An 18,898-nucleotide genomic window follows, 5' to 3' on the forward strand; every position below is an offset into this window, starting at 1 on the left:
ACCCCAATACATCAAGGAACGTCCACTATGTTTGACTGTGGGGGCCGTGTTCTTTTCTTTGAATGCCTCGGTTTTTGTCCCTGCAAACTCTATGTTGATACCTTTTCCCAGAGAACATTCTTCCAAAACGTTTTTGGCTTTCTCAGGTAAGTTTTGGCAAACTCCAGCCTGGCTTTTTTATGTCTCTGGGTCAAAAGTGGGGTCTTCCTGGGTATCCTACCATAGAGTCCTTTTTCATTCAGACACCGACGGATAGTACAGGTTGACACTGTTGTACCCTCGGACAGCAGGACAGCTTGAACTTGTTTGGATGTTAGTCGAGGTTCTTTATCCACCATCCACACAATCTTTCGTTAAAATCTCTCGTCAATTTTTCTTTTCCGTCCACATCTAGGGAGATTAGCCACAGTGTCATGGGCTTTACACTTATTGATGACACTACGCACTGTAGACACAGAAACATTCAGGTCTTTGGAGATGGACTTGTGGCCTTGAGATTGCCCATGCTTCCTCACAATTTTGCTTCTCAAGTCCTCAGACAGTTCTTTGGTCTTCTTTCTTTTCTCCATGCTCAACGTGGTACACACAAGGACACAGGTTGAGTCAACTTTAATCCATTTTAACTGGCTGCAAGTGTGATTTAGTTATTGCCACCACCTGTTATGTGCCACAGGTAAGTAACAGGTGCTGTTAATAAGACAAATTAGAGAAGCATCACATGATTTTTCAAAGAGTGCCAATACTTTTGTCCGTCCCATTTTTGGAGTTTTGTGTAAAATGATAATGATTTAATTTTTTTTCCCCATTTCCCACTTTTGTTTTTTCATTGCAAGCAAAATAAATGAAGATATTACTACCAAAACATTTGTAATTGCAATCCATCTCTGGGAGAAATTGAGCATTATCTGAAAGAATTGCAGGGGTGCCAATACTTTTGGCTAGCAGTGTCGCCATAAATTCCAATTGCACTTGGGAAAAGGTAAAATACCAGCAGGCTTCATTAAATTTGAATGAGTAATTGTTATTCTAACTAATTATCATCATGTGCTTTTCAGCAATAATAATAATGTAAAGCAAAATTCACATCTGAATGTCACATTAAGTCAACTCCACATTTAGTTATGAGGTCAGTCTGCTTACTTGGCATAACCCCGATAGATGCTTCACTTGCAGGCAATGTCATGCAGCTTCCACATTCCTGCAGAATTCCAGGGAAGGGCACAGGATAAAAGGACCACCCTCCTCAAAGGTTCCTTTCAAAAGTGTGCGAGGCGTTCTAAAGTATCAAGATGTCCTCCTACCGCCGTCATTTTGAGAGCACCCTACCAACCACCTACCAACTCCAGGTGTTTCAGGATGTCCAGCATCACTCCGCAAGCCAAAGTGGAGCCAAGGGGCCATCTGAAAACTCCCAACTAATCAGGTTGCTCACTTATGTAGGAAATATTGAGTTATTATTTATGTGCGTTTTCTTGGCAGTGCGAACAAGGCAGCCAAATGCTACAGTGCATCCACAGGATTTGGACACAAACTGGACTTGGACGTAGCTTCGACTGAGAACGCGGCTTTCAAAACAACGCGCACCGGTGAGAGACGGGAGATGGTGGCCCTTAACGATCGTCTAGCTGTATACATCGAAAAGGTCAGATATTATCCCGACTTGTTTGTGAATGTTGTAGCCAAACATGGACTTTTTTTCCCCCCAATGTAGGTTCGTTCGCTGGAGTCCAAAAACAAGATGATGGAGGCTGAAATTGAGGCCCTGAAGAGCCGAAATGTCCGCCCGTCAGGTCTGAGGCAGCTTTATGAAGCCCAGCTGAGGGACCTTAACCGGGCTGCAGATCAAATTCGAGTTCAGAGGGTGAGGAAGACAAAAATATTTATAAATGCTATGGAATTGGGAACTCATCTAATCACGTTGTCTGTGTAGGATTTGTCTTTAGCTTCCAAGGAGGCCATATTGGGCCAGCTGGACCTGCTGAAGACCAGATATGACGAAACGGTAGAAGCTCGGAAAAACGTGGAGAGCGAGATCAACAAACTCCGCCCGGTAACACACTGAAGACTATTTTTTTAATCTACCGTATTTTCCACACTGTAACTCCACACTAAAGCCTTACATTTTCTCAACGACAGTGCGCCTTATAATCTGGTGCGCCTTATATATGAATCAACATTGAGCCGCAACAGGTCTCACAGCAACTCGAAGTGCAGCTAATGGATGCATAACCATAAGCGGAGTTTGACTTTTGGGGTGGGGGGGGGGGGGGGGGCAACATGTTAATGACCCCGAAACGCAGTGTCAGCAATAAAATTAACTTACAAGAATATTTATAATAATAAGTTGAAAATGACCGTTTTTTCGTTTCCCATCATTCTTGAGGGGAATTCTAAATCAGGCTGCTTAGGACAGCTATACTTTTCTCCAAGATTGTCATCCATTGAATATGGTACGCCCGCCAGTGTCGTGCCAATGTAGTTACCCCCGTCAAAAATTGTATCCCCTGGGCAGAGCCACTGCGCTGCACTGATTTGCTTGATTTCCGTGTTTTGGGGATGTACTTATCTACGAGGTTTTAAAACATGGCCCATCCATAAAAAAATTTTTTAAAAACTTTTTTTCTGTCTAATGTAACATATGTACTAAGCCTGAACGATATATCGTTTAAACATTGCCATCGCGATGTGTGCGTGCGCGATAGTCCCATCGCAAGGACGTGCGATAGTTTTTATTTTTTTTAATCCACATACGCCCTACTTTCTGCTCTACGCACAGCCTCGCACCCTCCCTCTTCCAGCTCTCTGAACCTCAGTCACTGCAGCACTTGCTTATTAAAGTTAACGATGCTGGTATCTTTGATCTTGCCAAAGAAGCAGACATCACAGCGCAGCAGCTGTCAATCATCGTTTAACTTGTAAAACAGTTTCTACAAGGAAGCCGCTTTGGAATGAATGTGTGTGTGTGTGGAAACGTTTGAGACATATAAATTAAATACCAGAAGTGCTCATGAGGAGTTTGTAATTTCTACATGTCCACCAAGAGTCACAGCTAAGGTAGATAAACAGAAATATTAAATAAAGCCAAGCATTTTTCTACTACAGTACTTTATTCTTGTTTAAAAATGATTTGGTTGGACAGTCATGTTTAAAACTCATCATAATTATTACATTTGAAGTGCTTAAAATCATCATACTTTGGGGAAAAGTGAGAAAAAAACATGCCTTATATGTATCTCTTTCCAATGCTAAATCTGAATAAATACATTGAGCACACACACACAAAAAAAAAAAAAAAAAAATTGTGGGGGGGGTGCGCAACTTCACGGTTTTTCACTTATCGCGGCGGGTCCTGATCCCCATTAACCGCGAAAAACGAGGGATCACTGCACTCTGTGGTCATTGTGAGTCATCCAAAGTCTTTCCAAACAGCTATTCAAGTCATGTAGTGAAAATTTCCTTAAAAAAAAAAAAAAAAAAATTTATATCGCAATATAATATCGCAAACCACAAAAAAATCGCAGCAATAGTTTTTTTCCAATATCGTTCAGGCCTAATATGTACTAAATGTAAAAAAAGGCAATGTTTTACTGAGCTTTCTTGTAGGATGACTTGTAACATTTATTACTGTAATTCAACTCCTGTATGGAGTTACTCCAGTTTTATAAACGTCGACGTCCAAAATATATAACTTTTGTTCTTTTCTAGCTTCAATTAATTGTTTAAGTCGACATAACCCATAACTAATGTGTGTGTGTGTGTGCGCTCCCGCGGCCAGGGAATACAATTTTTCACGGGAGTAACTACATTCGCAATACACCGGTCGTGTGGCTCTGTTTTACAATTAGTGTCTGTAGTCGGGCAAATTGAAACTCCTCTCACCATTCTGGCGTTTCATGGTCCACATTCTCAATCCTTGGTTCTTGCTCAGTAGTTTTTGTCGCTTTTGAAAGCCTTGGTTTGAATAAGTTATGTAACTTTCTTGCCTCCTTAGTCCTCGGGTGGTTTTGGCTAAGCAAAGCAAATGACCGTCTAAGGTGCTAGTCACATGATCTGTTTGAAAAATAATTTTGACCCATTATAAAAATCTTTTTTTGTTCATTTCATTCTTTTTGTTGTTTGCTTTATTGCTTTACAACTTTTTCGACAATATTTTACCAGAAAATTCTTAAAATCATACATAGGAAAGTCAATTACATGCAATGACACTTTTGGCCACCGGGGGGGGCGTGTCTGGTCCCCCTTAAACTCCGCGTATGTGCATAACGTAACCCTAACCTCTACTGTAGCATCTATTTTTTGCGCCTTATAATGCGGTTCACCTAACATATGAAAACACTTTTAAAATAGGCCATTCCGTAAAGGTGTGGGGCGCCTTATAGTGTGGAAAATACCGTATTTGAACTTTCAAAGCCCACCAATTTTCCTTGAATTTTCAAGTTTTGATGGAATACTGATGGAAAAAAAACAACTAAATCAGTTAAGTAGTTTAAACTCAACATTTGAAGTATATGTAGGTATAATAAATTGCTCATGGGAGCGGAATGCGCTGACAACTGAGCACCTAAGCTCAGGTGAGGCTAAAGCTATCACGTCTCATGGAATTTTTATATTTTACAATACATACTTATATATACTTTATAATACCTATAACAGGTGGTGGACAAAGCAACATCAGCACAAATCAACTTGGACAAACAGCTAGAGAACTTGGAGATGGAGCTTGCTTTCTTACAGAGGGTTCAAAAAGAGGCAAGTCTCTCAGCTCATACGGATTTGACGTCTGTTACCATCAATGGCTGGAAAGGTGTTATTAACCCATTAAATATTTAACTTTTGTCTTATTTGAAGGAAATAGAAGAGCTGTTGCAGAAGATTTACACATCCAGCTCCAAAATTGACCTGACTTTCGGAGTACCGGACCTTTCGCTGGCTATCCGACAGATTCAGTCTCAGTACGACTGCATCGCAGCGAAAAATTTGCAGGTGGGCTTTCCACAACGTTGCGGTCCCCCAAAAAAGTGATGTGGTTTCTCCTGCAGGAAATGGACACTTGGTACAAAGCGAAATTTCAAGACTTGACCCACACGTCCGCTAAACGCCTTCACGGCGTGAGAAGCTTGAGGGAGCAGATGGGAGGTTATAAGAAAGATGTGAGGAAATATTTGGTGAAATTTGGAATTTATCCATCTTTGACTAATGTGTGTTTCTGTGCGAGAGAAGATTCTCAACAAAGAGCAAGAACTTGACGCGATGAAGACCAAGAATGCCAATTTGGAGACTCTGATCCAAGATTCTTCAGCGAAATACAAGAAGAAAGAGGATGAGCTACAGGCATGTAAAAACTAAAGCTTGGACAAGTTGACTCACATATTAAATAACGGCGTTAATTATTTTAACTGTGCATTAACTCTTTGTTAGTTAAGATTAATATTTCATTAAAAGAACAGTGTATTTAAAATAAAAGTGTGCCAACTACTACTTTTGAATTCATTACTATACAGAATGTGATTAATCGCAATTAATCTGTTATTTTAACTGCATATTAACTTAAGTCTCCCATTGACGGTGTTGGACACGAATGATCGCTGCCAGCCTCATCCAGTTCAAATGGATTGGACGTCTATCGCCATCAATGGCAGCCAATGAGTTCATATAAATTTATTAATTAATATGGCAGTATATTTAAAGTAAGTGAGCTAATTAGTATTTTTTAAAATTCATTATTATACATACATAGCCGTTAATGTATTGACGGGACACGGGGTCGATTCACAGGGGGTATATCTCCGTCAAAGCTGACCGAGTGGAAACACAAAGAGCTTTTTCCGTTGAAAATTCTTGTGAATAAATGCTTAAATCCCTGAATTCTTTATAAATATGGACGTAAAACAGTCTCGATTCTTGATTTAAAGCAAAAAACAGTGCAGGTAGCATTTATTTTACGTAAATATTGCAAAGTAAAATGCCAATGCTGTAGCGGCTAATTTCGCCCATTGATTTTTTTTTCACGTTTCAAAATGCAAGCATGGTATGAAAAATATCATTACCTTGAGTCCTCGAACAAATCACTCCTGAGACAATCCTTCCTGTTTGTATGGTACAGCTTTCGTACCTTTTCAACCTAAACCCGGCATTAGATCGCTGCATGTGACCGACTGCTAATAAATGAAGCGGAGTGTTGGACGGCCCCCTTCGGGAAGGTGTGACGCAGTGAATGGGGAATGTGTCAATACATTATGAAGTATATGATACAGAATGCAATCACAATCTCAAACCCAATAAAAACTTTGTAGTGACAAAGATGTCTTAAATGACTACGTTTTTGCACCACAGGAGCGATTTGAAGCACTTAAAATGGAGCTGAAGGTGACTAAAGAGAAGATTGCCTCACTTCTGAGGGAATATCAAGATTTACTCAATGTCAAGATGGCTTTGGAGATTGAAATTGCTGCATACAGGTAAGGATGCACGAGTGAATAGTGGTCTCCCCAGCTTGGGGCCTCTCTTGTGTATCTCAGCGCAAGCTACTCATCCAACTGTGGAGATTTTATGCAATATCCGTGAAAAGTTCATTGTTTATGCAAAATGTTTGTGTAAGATTTGCATAGAATTTTCCATGAGACACAATCCTTCAATGGACATTTACTGTTCTCTCTTTCATTCACGAGAAAACTTATTGAGGGTGAAGACCACCGTCTCAGTGCCACAGTCTACAGTCTGGATCTGGTGTCCTGCGATGCTTCCACAGCAGAGAAGACTGTCTACTCTTTGAAAGACTCTGACAGACATATGTTGGAGGACAAGAAGATTGAGGTAAAAGAGGTTCAGGGGCTAGATGAGAAAATTGATGATGAGAAAATTCAGGAGGTGAAGTTTGAGGCTAACGTTCAAGAAGATGTTGAGGTTGAGGAGGAGGGTGTGAAGGAAGAAAAAATTCTGGAGGGTGTAAAGGTTGAGGAAGAACTAGTTGTAGATGAGAAAGTTCAAAAGGAAGAGGGGAAATTTGAGCAAGACTGGGAATCACTAAGTGTCAGTCAAGTTCTTACAAAGGAGCCATCACCACCCGACACCCAAAGTGATGTAATAAACCACATGGACCAGGCCTAAGATATGTCTGAGAACAAGACACTTGTCATCAGGTAGAAAACCATAACATCATGATTATCAAAAATCCATACTATAAAAAAAACTTTTAATTTATCCTCTGCTTTTAGCTCCATTTCTGAAACGGTCAAGATGGAGGACACTGATGAGAGTGAAATTCAAGAGCACACCATCATTTCTTGAGCGATCCTTGAAGAAATGATCGAACTAACCCAATCATTCTAACCAAATTTTTGACAGTGGATCATTACTAAAATGGCTTTTCCAGCCTCCTCGTGTGTGGACAAGCTTTTTTTTTTAACCACAATAAACCACAGGCAAGTAATCAAAATGTTTACACTGTGTATTTAAATCAGAAAGTTTATTCCATGATTTATTTGATGTAAACATGATTTCTGTCGTATCGATGCGGGCTGAGGTTAGTGTTAAAAAAATAAAACCATTCGTAAACCATGATTTGATCGTACACAAGCATTAGCTTCAATAAGGAAGAACTTGCTGTTCTAGTGCAAAGGTTTTGGTTCTTCTCCCACCCCGCCAGCGAGGTGATATACCGCCAGGCTCACTTCATGTGCGAGGGAGTCTGCGCTCTCCTAAAACACAAACGAAAAAGAATGTAAGCAAGAAATAAAAATTGTGATGGAGCAGCCTTCACCTGTGTATCCGCTTCAGCATAAACCCTGACCACGTCCTCAGTGCCGGACGGCCTCACAAAGGAGCGAGCGCTTCGGTACTTTGCCACCAAGACGTCGATGGCCTCCTGCAGGCCAGCCGGGCTCACTGCGCGCCTCTCGGCGTCGGTCGTCTCGATCGCTCGGCGGTCTGACACCTGCCGCGCATGCGTGTTACAAGTTCTAAAGCACGTTAAAATGTGTTTTCTTTTTGTCTTGCCTTGACTTTAAGCTGCCTGTTGGGCAAGTCCGTGTAGATGGCGTCCCACTGCTGCACGGTCATTCCCTTCAGGGCCAATATGGCCTCAATCAGTAGCATGTCAGAAATGGCGTCACCTACTGTCTAAAGGAGAGAATGCAAGAAATGAAAGCTCATTCACAGTTAAGAAGTGCCAAGAATAATACCTGGTTGATGACGTTTATGGTGTGCTGAAGAAGAATGGCCGCTTGCTTCCTAGTGTCGTCTGTGTTGACGTCCTCAGTTAATTGCCTGATTTTCTCCTCAGCGGCACGGCTGAATAACACCTAAACGCATGGGTGTATGTAAATACAGTGGTATGAAAAAGTATCTCAACCTTTTGGAATTTCTCACATTTCTGCATAAAATCACCATCAAATGTGATCCGATCTTTGTCAAAATCACACAGATAAAAAAAAACAGTCTGCTTTAACTAAAACCACCCAAGCATTTATAGGTTTTCATATTTTAATGAGGATAGCATGCAAACAATGGCAGAAGGGGGAAAAATAAGTAAGTGAGCCATCACATCTAATATTTTGTGCACCCGCCATTGGCAGCAATAACTTCAACCAGACGCTTCCTGTAGCTGCAGATCAGTCTGGCACATCAATCAGGACTAATCTTGGCCCATTTTTCTCTACAGAACTGCTGTACTTCAGTCAGATTTCTGGGATGTCTGGCATGAATTGCTGTCTTTAGGTCATGCCACAGCATATCAAAGGGGTTCAAGTCCGAACTTTGACTTGGCCACTCCAGAACGTGTATTTTGTTCTTCTGAAACCATTCTGAAGTTGATTTACTTCTGTTTTTTCGATCATCGTCTTATTGCAGCATCAATCCTCTTTTTAGCTTTATCTGTCTGACAGACGGCCTCAGGTTTTCCTACAAAACATCCTGATAAACTTTTGAATTCATTCTTCCAAGGCCCTGAGGAAGCAAAACAGCCACATATCATGATGCTCCTCTACCATGCTTCACTGTTGGAATGAGGTGTTGATGTTGGTGAGCTGCTCCATTTTTCCTCCACACGACGTTATGTGTTACTCCCAAAAATTTCAACTTTAGCTTCTTCAGTCCACAAAATATTTTGCCCAAACTTCTGTGGAATGTCCAAGTACCTTTTTGCGATCATTAAATGTTCTAAACAATGAACAATGTTTTTTTTGTTTTTTTTTTTGACAGTAGGGACTTCCTCCGTGGAGTCCTTTCAAGAACACCATTTTTGGCCATAGTTTTACATATAGTTGATTTGTGCACAGAGATATTGGACTGTGCCAGTGATTTCTGTAAGTCTTTACCAGACTCTTTAGGGTTCTTTTTACCTCTCTGAGTATTCTGCGCTGAATTCTTGGCATCGTCTTTGGTGGATGGCCACTCCTTGGGAGAGAAGCAACAGTGCCAAACTCTCTCCTTTTGAAGACAACTTCTCTGACTGCCGATTGATGAACATACAGACTTTTAGAGATGGTTTCGTATCCTTTCCCAGCTTTATACAAATTCACAATCCTTGATCGCAGGTTCTTTTAACAGAGCCAGGATGCACATCAGACAATGCTTCTCATCAAGACATTTCTTGCCAACTGTGTGTTTTATATGGGGCCGGGCAACTTTAAACCACTCATTAGTGATTGGGCACACACCTGACTTAAAATGTTTGGTAAAAATTGGTTTCAAATGCTCTTTAAGTCTCCTTAGGCAGAGGGTTCAATTACTTATTTTTCCCCCTTCTGTCATTGTTTGCATGCTATCCTCATTAAAATATGAAAACCTTGGGTGGTATTAGTTACAGCAGACACTGTATTTTCATCTGTGTGATTTTGACAAAGATCAGATCACATTTGATGGTGATTTTATACAGAAATTTGAGAAATTGCAAAAGCTTCAGATAGTTTTTCATACCACTGTATTTAGAATGCTGTGAAAATGCTGCCGTTTTGGTTAGCAAAAAGCGGGTGTTCACTTACCGTCCCGTGGCCATTTGCCTCAAAGTAAACACTCGTGTCAAACTCCTGCGCCACATGATGGAGGTGCTTCACCCCCGTCTTAGTGCATCTCACAATAACCTGAACCACGAGGCAAATCCTATTGTTAGAAACTCTTCTTTTTGTCATTAAAGTGACATGCTAACCTTCATGGTGTCTTGTAAGTAGCGTGTGGAGCTGCCATTGGCGTACGCAGTTTGCACCACTGCAATTTTCAAATTTAGACCAGCCTGAAAGATAGACACACAGAAAAACTTTGAGGACTGACGCTTTCCTATGCACTCGTTCCTGAACATACCTGCGTGAGCAATTCTTTGAGGAACGTACTAATGAGAGTCGCTATCTTGTCTCCATCCAGCAGGTGGAAGCGACCGTCTGGGTCGGTGTAGTAGTAAACGATGCGGTCAGCATCGCCGTCAAATGAACAACAGCGCTCGCCGCTGTTGACGTTCATGCCTGCCATGAAAACAGGAAAAATAAAATGGTTTGTTTTTGCTGTGTGCAAATTAGAGCTAAAACGAATACTCGAGCAACTCGAGTAACTCGAGTTTAAAAATTGATCCGAGTAATTTTATTCCCCTTGAAGAATCGTTTAATTTTGCCAGCTCTAAGCATCCCGTTTTGCTGGGACTACTTTTAATGCGGGACAACGCGCTGACGTCACGTGCGTAGAGGAAGAAGCAAAAAAGGAAAAAAAAAACTTACCGCAGCCGACAGCCGCTACAAACTACGCCGACGTTGCTAAAAACTACGCCCGCATGATGCTAGTTTGTTACATGGTAGTGTCCGATGCGTCTCATAGATATCACATGCATTTAGGACTAGATGCGCAATGACAGACTCGGCCGCGTCTGGGCAGCGTTAGTAAACAGCCGCCATATTTCAGCAGTGGACTTCTCATTGCTAATAAATACAACGTTACTGTCACAGCTCATGTAACGTTAGCCCTTCGGAGGGCTAGGTTTCCATTGATTATGACCACTGTCGACGCGTGGCTAACGTGTCTTACCTACAGGCTTTATTTAATCTGTAAAAACACAGCGCTGTAGAGTGATGAGGGTGTAAAATTAAAACATAATAAAGCTGTCAGTTTTAGCTCAGTAGTCATTGCTGAATAAATGTGCTCCAATACTTGCCTGGTACACCAGACTCACCGCTGTTACAGCTATTGAGTCTGGCCACCATTCAGCGGATACAATTTCCAGGGCGGAGCAAGCCACAGCAAACAGACAGCGGAGTGGACCAATCAGCGACGGACAGACGTGACGTTAGTAAAATGACGAGGGACTTGCGCGCGGAACTAAACATACGAGGAGAGCAGAGTTTATTCAACATGGCTAGCGCGAGACAGACTGTTGTCAATGACTCGTGTCTATGTGTTTTTGGTCATTTAAAACTGATTTTACCGTGGATTGGAACACATTCTCGGCTCTCCTGTTCACCATCTGTGTTGTTGTGGAGACGACGCCCAAGAGTGACGTTGCTCGTTAAGAACACGTCACGCAAATAAACTAATCTGATTTGTCAATTGATTTTGTACCTGCTCGAGAGGCCGTTAATGGGCTGGTTCCTAGACCTTTCTCTCAGTGTTTGAAAAATACAGGGAGAACAGTCTGGCCGTTCCAGGCTACTCCAATACAGCAGGTATCATACATTTATTTTGAACACTGCAAAACCTCAAAATCCTACCAGTACTTACAGTTTAGACTAACTTAAAACTTAACTTAAAAATATCTTGACACAAATGGAAACTAAATTGAAACACGTGGGAAAAACATGTAGCTTTCAAGTGATGTGTGTTATCAAGCGTAATTATATTTTTAGGTAAGAAATGTTTTTTTAATATAAGGTCTAGAAGTTTTTTGAGAGAAAGCAGTGAATTTTTTTTTCTAGTCACATCTTCGATGCAATTGTTGGCTGTTTTCAACAATATACATCGAAAATAAAGACATTGATTGACTGAAAATGGTTCAATATTGGATTAAATGTCTTTTTTCTCATGTATATGTATAATTGCTCTTTACCTAAAAAAAAAAAAAGTTTTATCTGATTACTCGATTCATCGAGACTTTTCAGTCGATTACTCGATTACTAAAATATTCGATAGCTGCAGCCCTAGTGCAAATACACGAAAATCTCACCTGTGGGTGGCTTTTGCTGCACTTTGACAAAGTCTGCGCCGCACTCGTAGTTAAGCTTCCCTTGTCCTTCATTGAAGAGCGAAATCTGCAGTTCCTTCTTTAGGTGACGCTCCATCTCGCGCAATTTTAATGCGCCGATCCCGTTGGCGCCGTCCACTGTCAGATGCTTCTGGTCATCTGTGCGATTATGTGTCTAGACAAAAGCAAATGCAGTACTTGAGTACGACTCAACTTTTTTTACTTTTTGCTTGCTTTTTCTCTTATTATTACATTTTTGGTGAGCTCAATGAATGCCTGGCAGAGTTTGCTGTAGTATCCTTCCAACGTGGCCTCGCCATAGCGCCCCTTTGTGTTGTGACAGCAAACCATGTAGTGGAGCTGCGGTGTGGTCACCAAGCCGTAGTCTTATTCGGCAGAGAAGGTAAGATTTCAAACTAAGGACATACTGTAAAGTGTGAGTATTTGACACCAACCTTTGTAGAGTCCTCCCACTGAGGAGACACCGTCTATTACTAATTGTGCCAGGCTGACGCTGCTGCTCCTGCAGTCGTTATTCAAAATTTAAATACTCTGATTTGGTCACTGACTGTACGTATACATTACTATCAGAGGTTCCACTGCACCTGGTGTCTCTGCCCACAAACACTAATGCGGCTAGGTTCCTGTCGATGTCTTCTTTCTTCATGATGTCCTCCAGCAATGGAAGCAACTGCTCCAACTCGGCATTGGCCAGCTGCGTGGCATAGACCTCCCAAGCGGGGTTCAACATCTCGCCCATTGGGTCAATCAATTTCACCCCGTTGTCTTCCTGCAAGACCATCGTCAAGTTAAAACATAAGGAGGGTGTCAACTTTGACTCGGGTTGATCGAGGTGCACCTCAGGGTTGTGGGAAGCGGTCACCATGACGCCGATGGCCGCTTTAGTATGTTTGGAGCGCAGCGTGGCTAGCAGGCCCATGCGGAACATGACGTGTTCCAGTAGACTGGCGTTTGTCCTAAAACCGGCCGTGCCATACTGCAGGACTAAACCGGGGGGTTTCAGGGGCACACAAGACTGTTTGGACATTTCCTCGAAATTGGCCATTGCTGAAACAAATATGCACTAAAATTTTAACAAAATGAACAAATGCATTTGGGAGCAGACACACCTCCTCAATTATGATGTGATATAATGTCGTGTTACACATTGCATTTTTTTCATATCAGTGTTTATGCGGGTCATTAAAAAGCATTATAAGTAAATAAATTGATTTTGTCAAAATTCAGGCCTTAAAAAGCATTAAACCAAAAGTTTGCGGCATTCAAAATTATGTAAACTTGATGGTTAAAAACGTTTTTTGCGTAATTCATTCGAGTTGTCCAATATTATCGGGTAGCCAATGATATCAGCCGATAAAAGCATTTTAAAATTATATCGAATAATATCGACATCAGTTTTGGGCCAGTATGCATGTTGACTTCAAAGTGATTGTAGAAGCCTACTGCCTTTGTACAAGGGCTGGTCACCGCTTGGCACAGCAGTTATGCTTATTCACCATTAGATGTCTCCAAACTAAGATGCTTGGGATTTGTTATGTGAGAAGACCATTTGCATTAATAGTGCAAAATTAAATGAACAATATTTGATTGAAAAATAATGAATTAAGAACTCAGTACATACTGTACATTATTCACTGCACCAAAACTGGGTGCTTTGTTGTTATTTTGAGCAAGAAGCACTGTGTGAGCCATATGTGGTATGGCAGTGACTTGATCCAAAAAACTGATGCATCCACTATTTTTATTTCAACAATAAATATAGCGGTGAAATATAGGCACTATTCCCCATAACTTCAGTTCAAAAATAGACCCTTAGGTAGACATTTGTAAAATTACCCAGAAATAAGGAGAGAAGACACTCAGTTTTCTTGGCTAAGGAGAGCATTCGCGGCAGAGGAATGCTAGATTTCGCTGTCCAGTCACCAAAATTGATCTAAAGAAAAATCCTCCTTGGTATTTTTATTTAGGGGTTTGTCCTAATACAAAATGGATGCCGCCCTGAGGGAGGGGGAAGCAAGCTGGAGACACCCATGTGATTTTTATTGGATATGTGTGTGCATGTAGGTGGAACTAAGTGAGTACACGTATGTAAGCAAAAGCTCATGTAAACAATGGTCAAAATGACCCAGACATTTCATTTATGAAACGCTGCGGCCATGGAAGATGTCCTCGGATGGAAAATTGTCCTCGAAGGTCTAGACTAAAGTCCAGACGCCAGGTGCTGAAGATGTCTTGGAAGGTTTAGTTACGCAATGATGCGGCCATGAAGCAAGGCAGTTGTCATTCCGACCCTCTTTTACTCCTTGTAACACTACAACCGATTATAGAAAGCAATAATCATTTACTGGTTATATCAATAAGAAAAATATGGCAATATGTATTATTTATGGTATATATGAGCACAAGCAAATATTCAATCAATCAATCAAGCAAATAGTTAATTAATCAAACCTTGATAATTACCTCAACAGTTGTTCTCTTATTTTTCACAGAATGTTTATTGAAAAACCTTGAAGTTGTTACATTTATCATTATTAAAGCATCCGGTGGGGCATCACAATATTACCATACCATACCTGTCAACGCGAGGCCGTTGGCAATCTTACAAATAGTGACGTATGCCCTTACAACGTTGTATATTGCGTGCAATATGAAACAAAAATAAAACTCAATTTTTTAAATAATATGTAATTATTGGTAATATTGTAACATATAACCTGGTGCAATCAAAGACCAATATCTTCAGCTACATCATGATTACTAAAATTTAACAGTGACGTTTGTTATAATTATATGTAACACTTTTGGCCATTTCTATCATGTCTTGATGGCTGCACCTCATGGCACTTCAGCTCGTGATTCAGTTTGACTTGAAGGTACTTCGTTAGTGTGTCCAATTATAAATTAAAAAGGTCAGTTGATAAAATTAATTTACCGATGCAATCTTTGAGTCAGGGAACATTTGCTAATTCTGAGAAGTGATCAGCAATAGTTGCGGGCAAATTGTGTTCAGGAACAAACTGGCCGAATAAAATCTCCGCTTTCGTCACTTTTCATTCTGCAGACTTAATCTTCATGACCAGTGTTGTTAATCTTACTTTTAAAAGTAATTAATTACAGTTTCAGTTTACTTCTCCCAAAAAGTAATTGAGTTAGTAACTCGGTTACCTGAATGTAAGAGTAATTGGTTACTTGGCAAAGTAACCGATGTTACCTTTCATGTTTTTTTTTGGGTTTTTTTTTCATTAAAAAAACAAACAAAAAAACATAGTAACCTTTGCTATGTTTGGAAGTCATTTAATGTTGTGAATCAACTATTAAAATTGCTCCCGTTTTCGCATTAGTTCCCTTCCGTTTACTTTCGACATGTGGAAAGTTTTAAAACTGTTTCATCATTTAAAGATAGATTCAAGTCAAGATTTTGCCGATTTAGGAGTATTTTGGATAAAAAGTTACTTAGGTTCGCTAGGAAAGTTCACTACAACAAGGCTTTTCTGAGAAGTCTACTGCTTTATAATGGTGGCTGTTTACTAACGCCGCCGAGTCTGTCATTTCGCATTTAGTTCTATATGCATGTGATATCTAGGCATAGATTGTAGGCTGTCGGCTACAGTCAGGAAATATTGGAGTCACCTAGCCTAGTATCGCGTTTGCTACAGTGTCACGACAAACACTCTTCTCCGTGTCTCTGACTTTTCTCGAGTCATTCAAACAACGTAGTAACGCATAGTAATGCACATTGTCTCGTGGCCGAAACGGTGACAAAATCCGAGCGGAGAAAAAAAACGTACGGCGTACACATTTAAAAATCAGTGCTCACTTGTACAAATTACGCTGAAACCGTACAACTTGACAGGTATGAATTACCCATAATATGTTAAGTACACAACCGCATATATCAGTATTGGTTTGATATTGGTACCCGATTTTTGGAGTTGGACAATATCGGTTATCGTTTAAAAAGTCATTATCGGACAACTCTACTTACAATTTGTCTGTGTGAAATGTAGTGATGTTACGCTCGAAGCAGACGCTCGAGACAAGTGTCGAGCGCTCGCGGCAGAAGTATCACGAATCAGTCGTCCCGATGTCTCGCTGGATCCGGTGGAACAACTCGTGACGTCACGCTCGAAGCAGACGCCCGACAAGTGTCGAGCGCTCGTGGCAACAAGTATTCCGATACGTTGTACTGATGTCTCGCTTCATTCAGTGGAAAAACACCTGGCCGCGGAAGCAAAGCGTTGTGATGTCACACGCGTGTCGGCCGTGACCGTGGACGTGTCACTCAGGTAGCGAGGGGTCGAGTCAGTCAATTTGGTTCAGTCAAACTCACAATGCTTATAAAAAGGGGATATATCCCTCAAAATATTGTGGGTTGTGAGGAGAGCTTTTGCGCGCATTACGTCATATTGAGAACGAGGGAGAGTAAAGTGAAATTAGATCAGATTACACATTAGATTAATTCGCAAATGCACATAGTATAGGCATTCACTGACACACTATACACTGATTTATATAATACGTACACACACACGCACCCTCCCCCCCACACACACACGTTACTTTTTGTGTCTGTCTGTTTGTCAGTTTTTGTGTTTGTCTATCTGCCAGTTTGTATATTTGTTCGTGCCATGTGAGAATATTCTCAAAAGCTGGAGAGGTCATTAGCAAAAAGAGGAACCGGCTGAAACCAAATGCTGCTGAGATGATTTTGTTTTTAAATAAAAATGTGTGAAACACCCAAATCCCCATCCCAGTGTCACTAGCATTCTATACACCTACCATCAAGAGTTCCCTATTCCACAAGCATTTCCGGTTTTCATTTAAAAGTAACAAAACAGCTTTTTTTGTTTTTGTTATTATTATTATTTTTTAATTAATCTGGGGAAGAATAAAGAATACATTTCACGCTAGGGGTCGAACCCACTACTGCTTGCACACTAGGCAAAGTATGTACGACCCACATATTTAGTTGCTCAGATGACACTTGGTTATATGAAAGTTCAATATATTTTTATCCGACAGATGTCATCAAACTGAATTGTGTCAAACGCCACGTAGCACTGAACCATTTCAACACATTTGCTTCAGTGAACGCCTCGTAGCACTGAACCATTTCAACACATTTGCTTCAGTGATACAGAAAGCAGTGGTGAAGCACATTTGCTTCAGTGATACAGAAAGCAGTGGTGAAGCACCGTGTCGTGACTCACCACACTGATTCGTGGGAAATGCTTCATAACACTGAACCATTTCAACACATTTGCTTCAGTGATACAGAAAGTAGTGGTGAAGCAGTGTCATGACTCACCACACCAATTCATGGCAAATGCTTCATAACATTGAACCATTTCGACACATTGCTTGATATTGATTCACTGCTTCAGAAAGCTTCGGTTTCTCCATCTCCATCTTTTCACTGAAAAGATCTGCAGTTGGGCATGAGCATTAAATTAGTTTAAAGTGGTATTTTAAAAAAAGATTAAATGATATTTTCTTTACCTGTAGAAATCCTGTATATGTGAAATGTGTGTATAAAATATGGGAATAAAATAGCAATATCAATTGGGGGTTGGGTTGAAATATATTTATATTGCTAATAAATGCCTGAGTACAAAGTCCAAACTCCGTGAAGTCATTAAACATAGCATGAAACGCCCAATTCAATGAGATTTCTTCTAAAATCTTACAGAGCCAGATGCCCAAACAAAACGCTGCTCAGCCTGTAAACGAAAGCACCCGAACACAATTTCCACACCATATTTTCTCCCGCACTTACTTATTGTTTTGAGATCCTGTCGTCTCCAGCAAGGATCCGCTTCCTTATTCTCTGCTATTGCCTTGTTGACGTGGCTCCACTTCCGGGTATGTCATGAGGCTGGGCGTGATTTCTCGCGACAGCAAGACCACAAATCACCACTCGGCGACGAGTTATATTAATTCGTCAAGGTAAAACATTAACGCATTTTGTCTTTGCGCCGAGACTGGAAATAATGTGAAAAGACAGGAATAAAAGGAAGTTTGTGCTCGGACGCGAGAGTACCATTTCCGGTTTACGTCAATTTATGCGCTCATGCCTCAGTGTTAAAACTGTACTAAATGACTTAAAGAAGAGACAATTTGAACAACTAATAATGGATTCTTGTGAATCAAACCGGCATATTGAGATGAGCGAACCGAAAATTGTGAGAAATAGAATGCGACGTATGTGACGTCATGACGCTAGGCGTGCCTCTCAAGGAGGAAAACCACATAAACACCTTGCAATTTTTACGGAATCCCTAAGGCAAGGTTCACTAAATCCGGACCTCGGTGCCACTTTTCCTGTCGTGTTTTCCATATTTCCCTCCTCCAACACACCTGAATCAAAATAATAGGGCTTCTAGAGAGGTTGCTGATGACATAATTTGATCCAGGTGTGTTAGGGGAGAGACGTGGAAAACACGACAGGAAAAGTGGCACCGAGGTCCGAATTTAGTGAACCCTGCCCTAAGGGGACATGGAAGAAGAAAAAGAAGACAGAGAGGAAAAATAAAAAAGTTGACGTGGAAAAAAAAAGTGCCCCGAAAGGGACACAGAAGATTTTTTTTTTTTCTGTCAAAATAAATGCCTGGAAAAATAAATACAGGGTAGTAAAAAAAGAAAAAGTTGAGGGCGAAGCAAAAAAAATATTGTTTTTTACATGGAATCCATAAATATACTTTTTTTTTTTTTTTTACA

General features: G+C 40.7%; 2 protein-coding genes across 2 annotated transcripts; one reads left to right on the top strand and one right to left on the bottom strand.

The window, feature by feature from the left end:
* The first annotated feature begins 1,053 nt into the window (after positions 1-1,053).
* ngs (notochord granular surface) lies at positions 1,054-7,546 on the top strand. The gene is made up of 12 exons (XM_057823655.1): positions 1,054-1,126; positions 1,205-1,423; positions 1,480-1,642; positions 1,712-1,861; positions 1,931-2,050; positions 4,654-4,749; positions 4,849-4,983; positions 5,040-5,150; positions 5,221-5,331; positions 6,334-6,458; positions 6,669-7,139; positions 7,215-7,546. Exons 2-11 carry the CDS (start codon positions 1,290-1,292, stop codon positions 7,105-7,107), a joined length of 1,584 nt encoding a protein of 527 aa, XP_057679638.1. The 5' UTR covers positions 1,054-1,126; positions 1,205-1,289; the 3' UTR covers positions 7,108-7,139; positions 7,215-7,546.
* pgm3 (phosphoglucomutase 3) lies at positions 7,449-18,465 on the bottom strand. Its single transcript, XM_057823654.1, has 13 exons — positions 17,958-18,465; positions 13,017-13,225; positions 12,763-12,947; positions 12,613-12,680; positions 12,410-12,543; positions 12,140-12,332; positions 10,297-10,454; positions 10,145-10,228; positions 9,981-10,079; positions 8,181-8,300; positions 7,996-8,118; positions 7,760-7,933; positions 7,449-7,697 (listed from the first exon to the last, which is right to left on the bottom strand). Exons 2-13 carry the CDS (start codon positions 13,221-13,223, stop codon positions 7,608-7,610), a joined length of 1,635 nt encoding a protein of 544 aa, XP_057679637.1. The 5' UTR covers positions 13,224-13,225; positions 17,958-18,465; the 3' UTR covers positions 7,449-7,607.
* Between the last annotated feature and the right edge of the window lie 433 nt (positions 18,466-18,898).

The sequence above is a fragment of the Corythoichthys intestinalis genome, chromosome 19, assembly GCF_030265065.1.
Source record: "Corythoichthys intestinalis isolate RoL2023-P3 chromosome 19, ASM3026506v1, whole genome shotgun sequence".
Lineage (NCBI taxonomy): Eukaryota > Metazoa > Chordata > Actinopteri > Syngnathiformes > Syngnathidae > Corythoichthys > Corythoichthys intestinalis.

Excerpts from the sequence above, each read along its gene's own strand:
- ngs (XM_057823655.1), top strand. The coding sequence starts at position 1,290 with ATGTCCTCCTACCGCCGTCATTTTGAGAGCACCCTACCAACCACCTAC. Across the intron at positions 1,862-1,930 it reads ATCAAATTCGAGTTCAGAGG|GATTTGTCTTTAGCTTCCAA; the intron begins GTGAGGAAGACA and ends TTGTCTGTGTAG. Across the intron at positions 6,459-6,668 it reads ATTGAAATTGCTGCATACAG|AAAACTTATTGAGGGTGAAG; the intron begins GTAAGGATGCAC and ends TTCATTCACGAG.
- pgm3 (XM_057823654.1), bottom strand. The coding sequence starts at position 13,223 with ATGGCCAATTTCGAGGAAATGTCCAAACAGTCTTGTGTGCCCCTGAAA. Across the intron at positions 12,948-13,016 it reads CCGCTTCCCACAACCCTGAG|GAAGACAACGGGGTGAAATT; the intron begins GTGCACCTCGAT and ends ATGGTCTTGCAG. Across the intron at positions 8,119-8,180 it reads CCATAAACGTCATCAACCAG|ACAGTAGGTGACGCCATTTC; the intron begins GTATTATTCTTG and ends TCTCTCCTTTAG.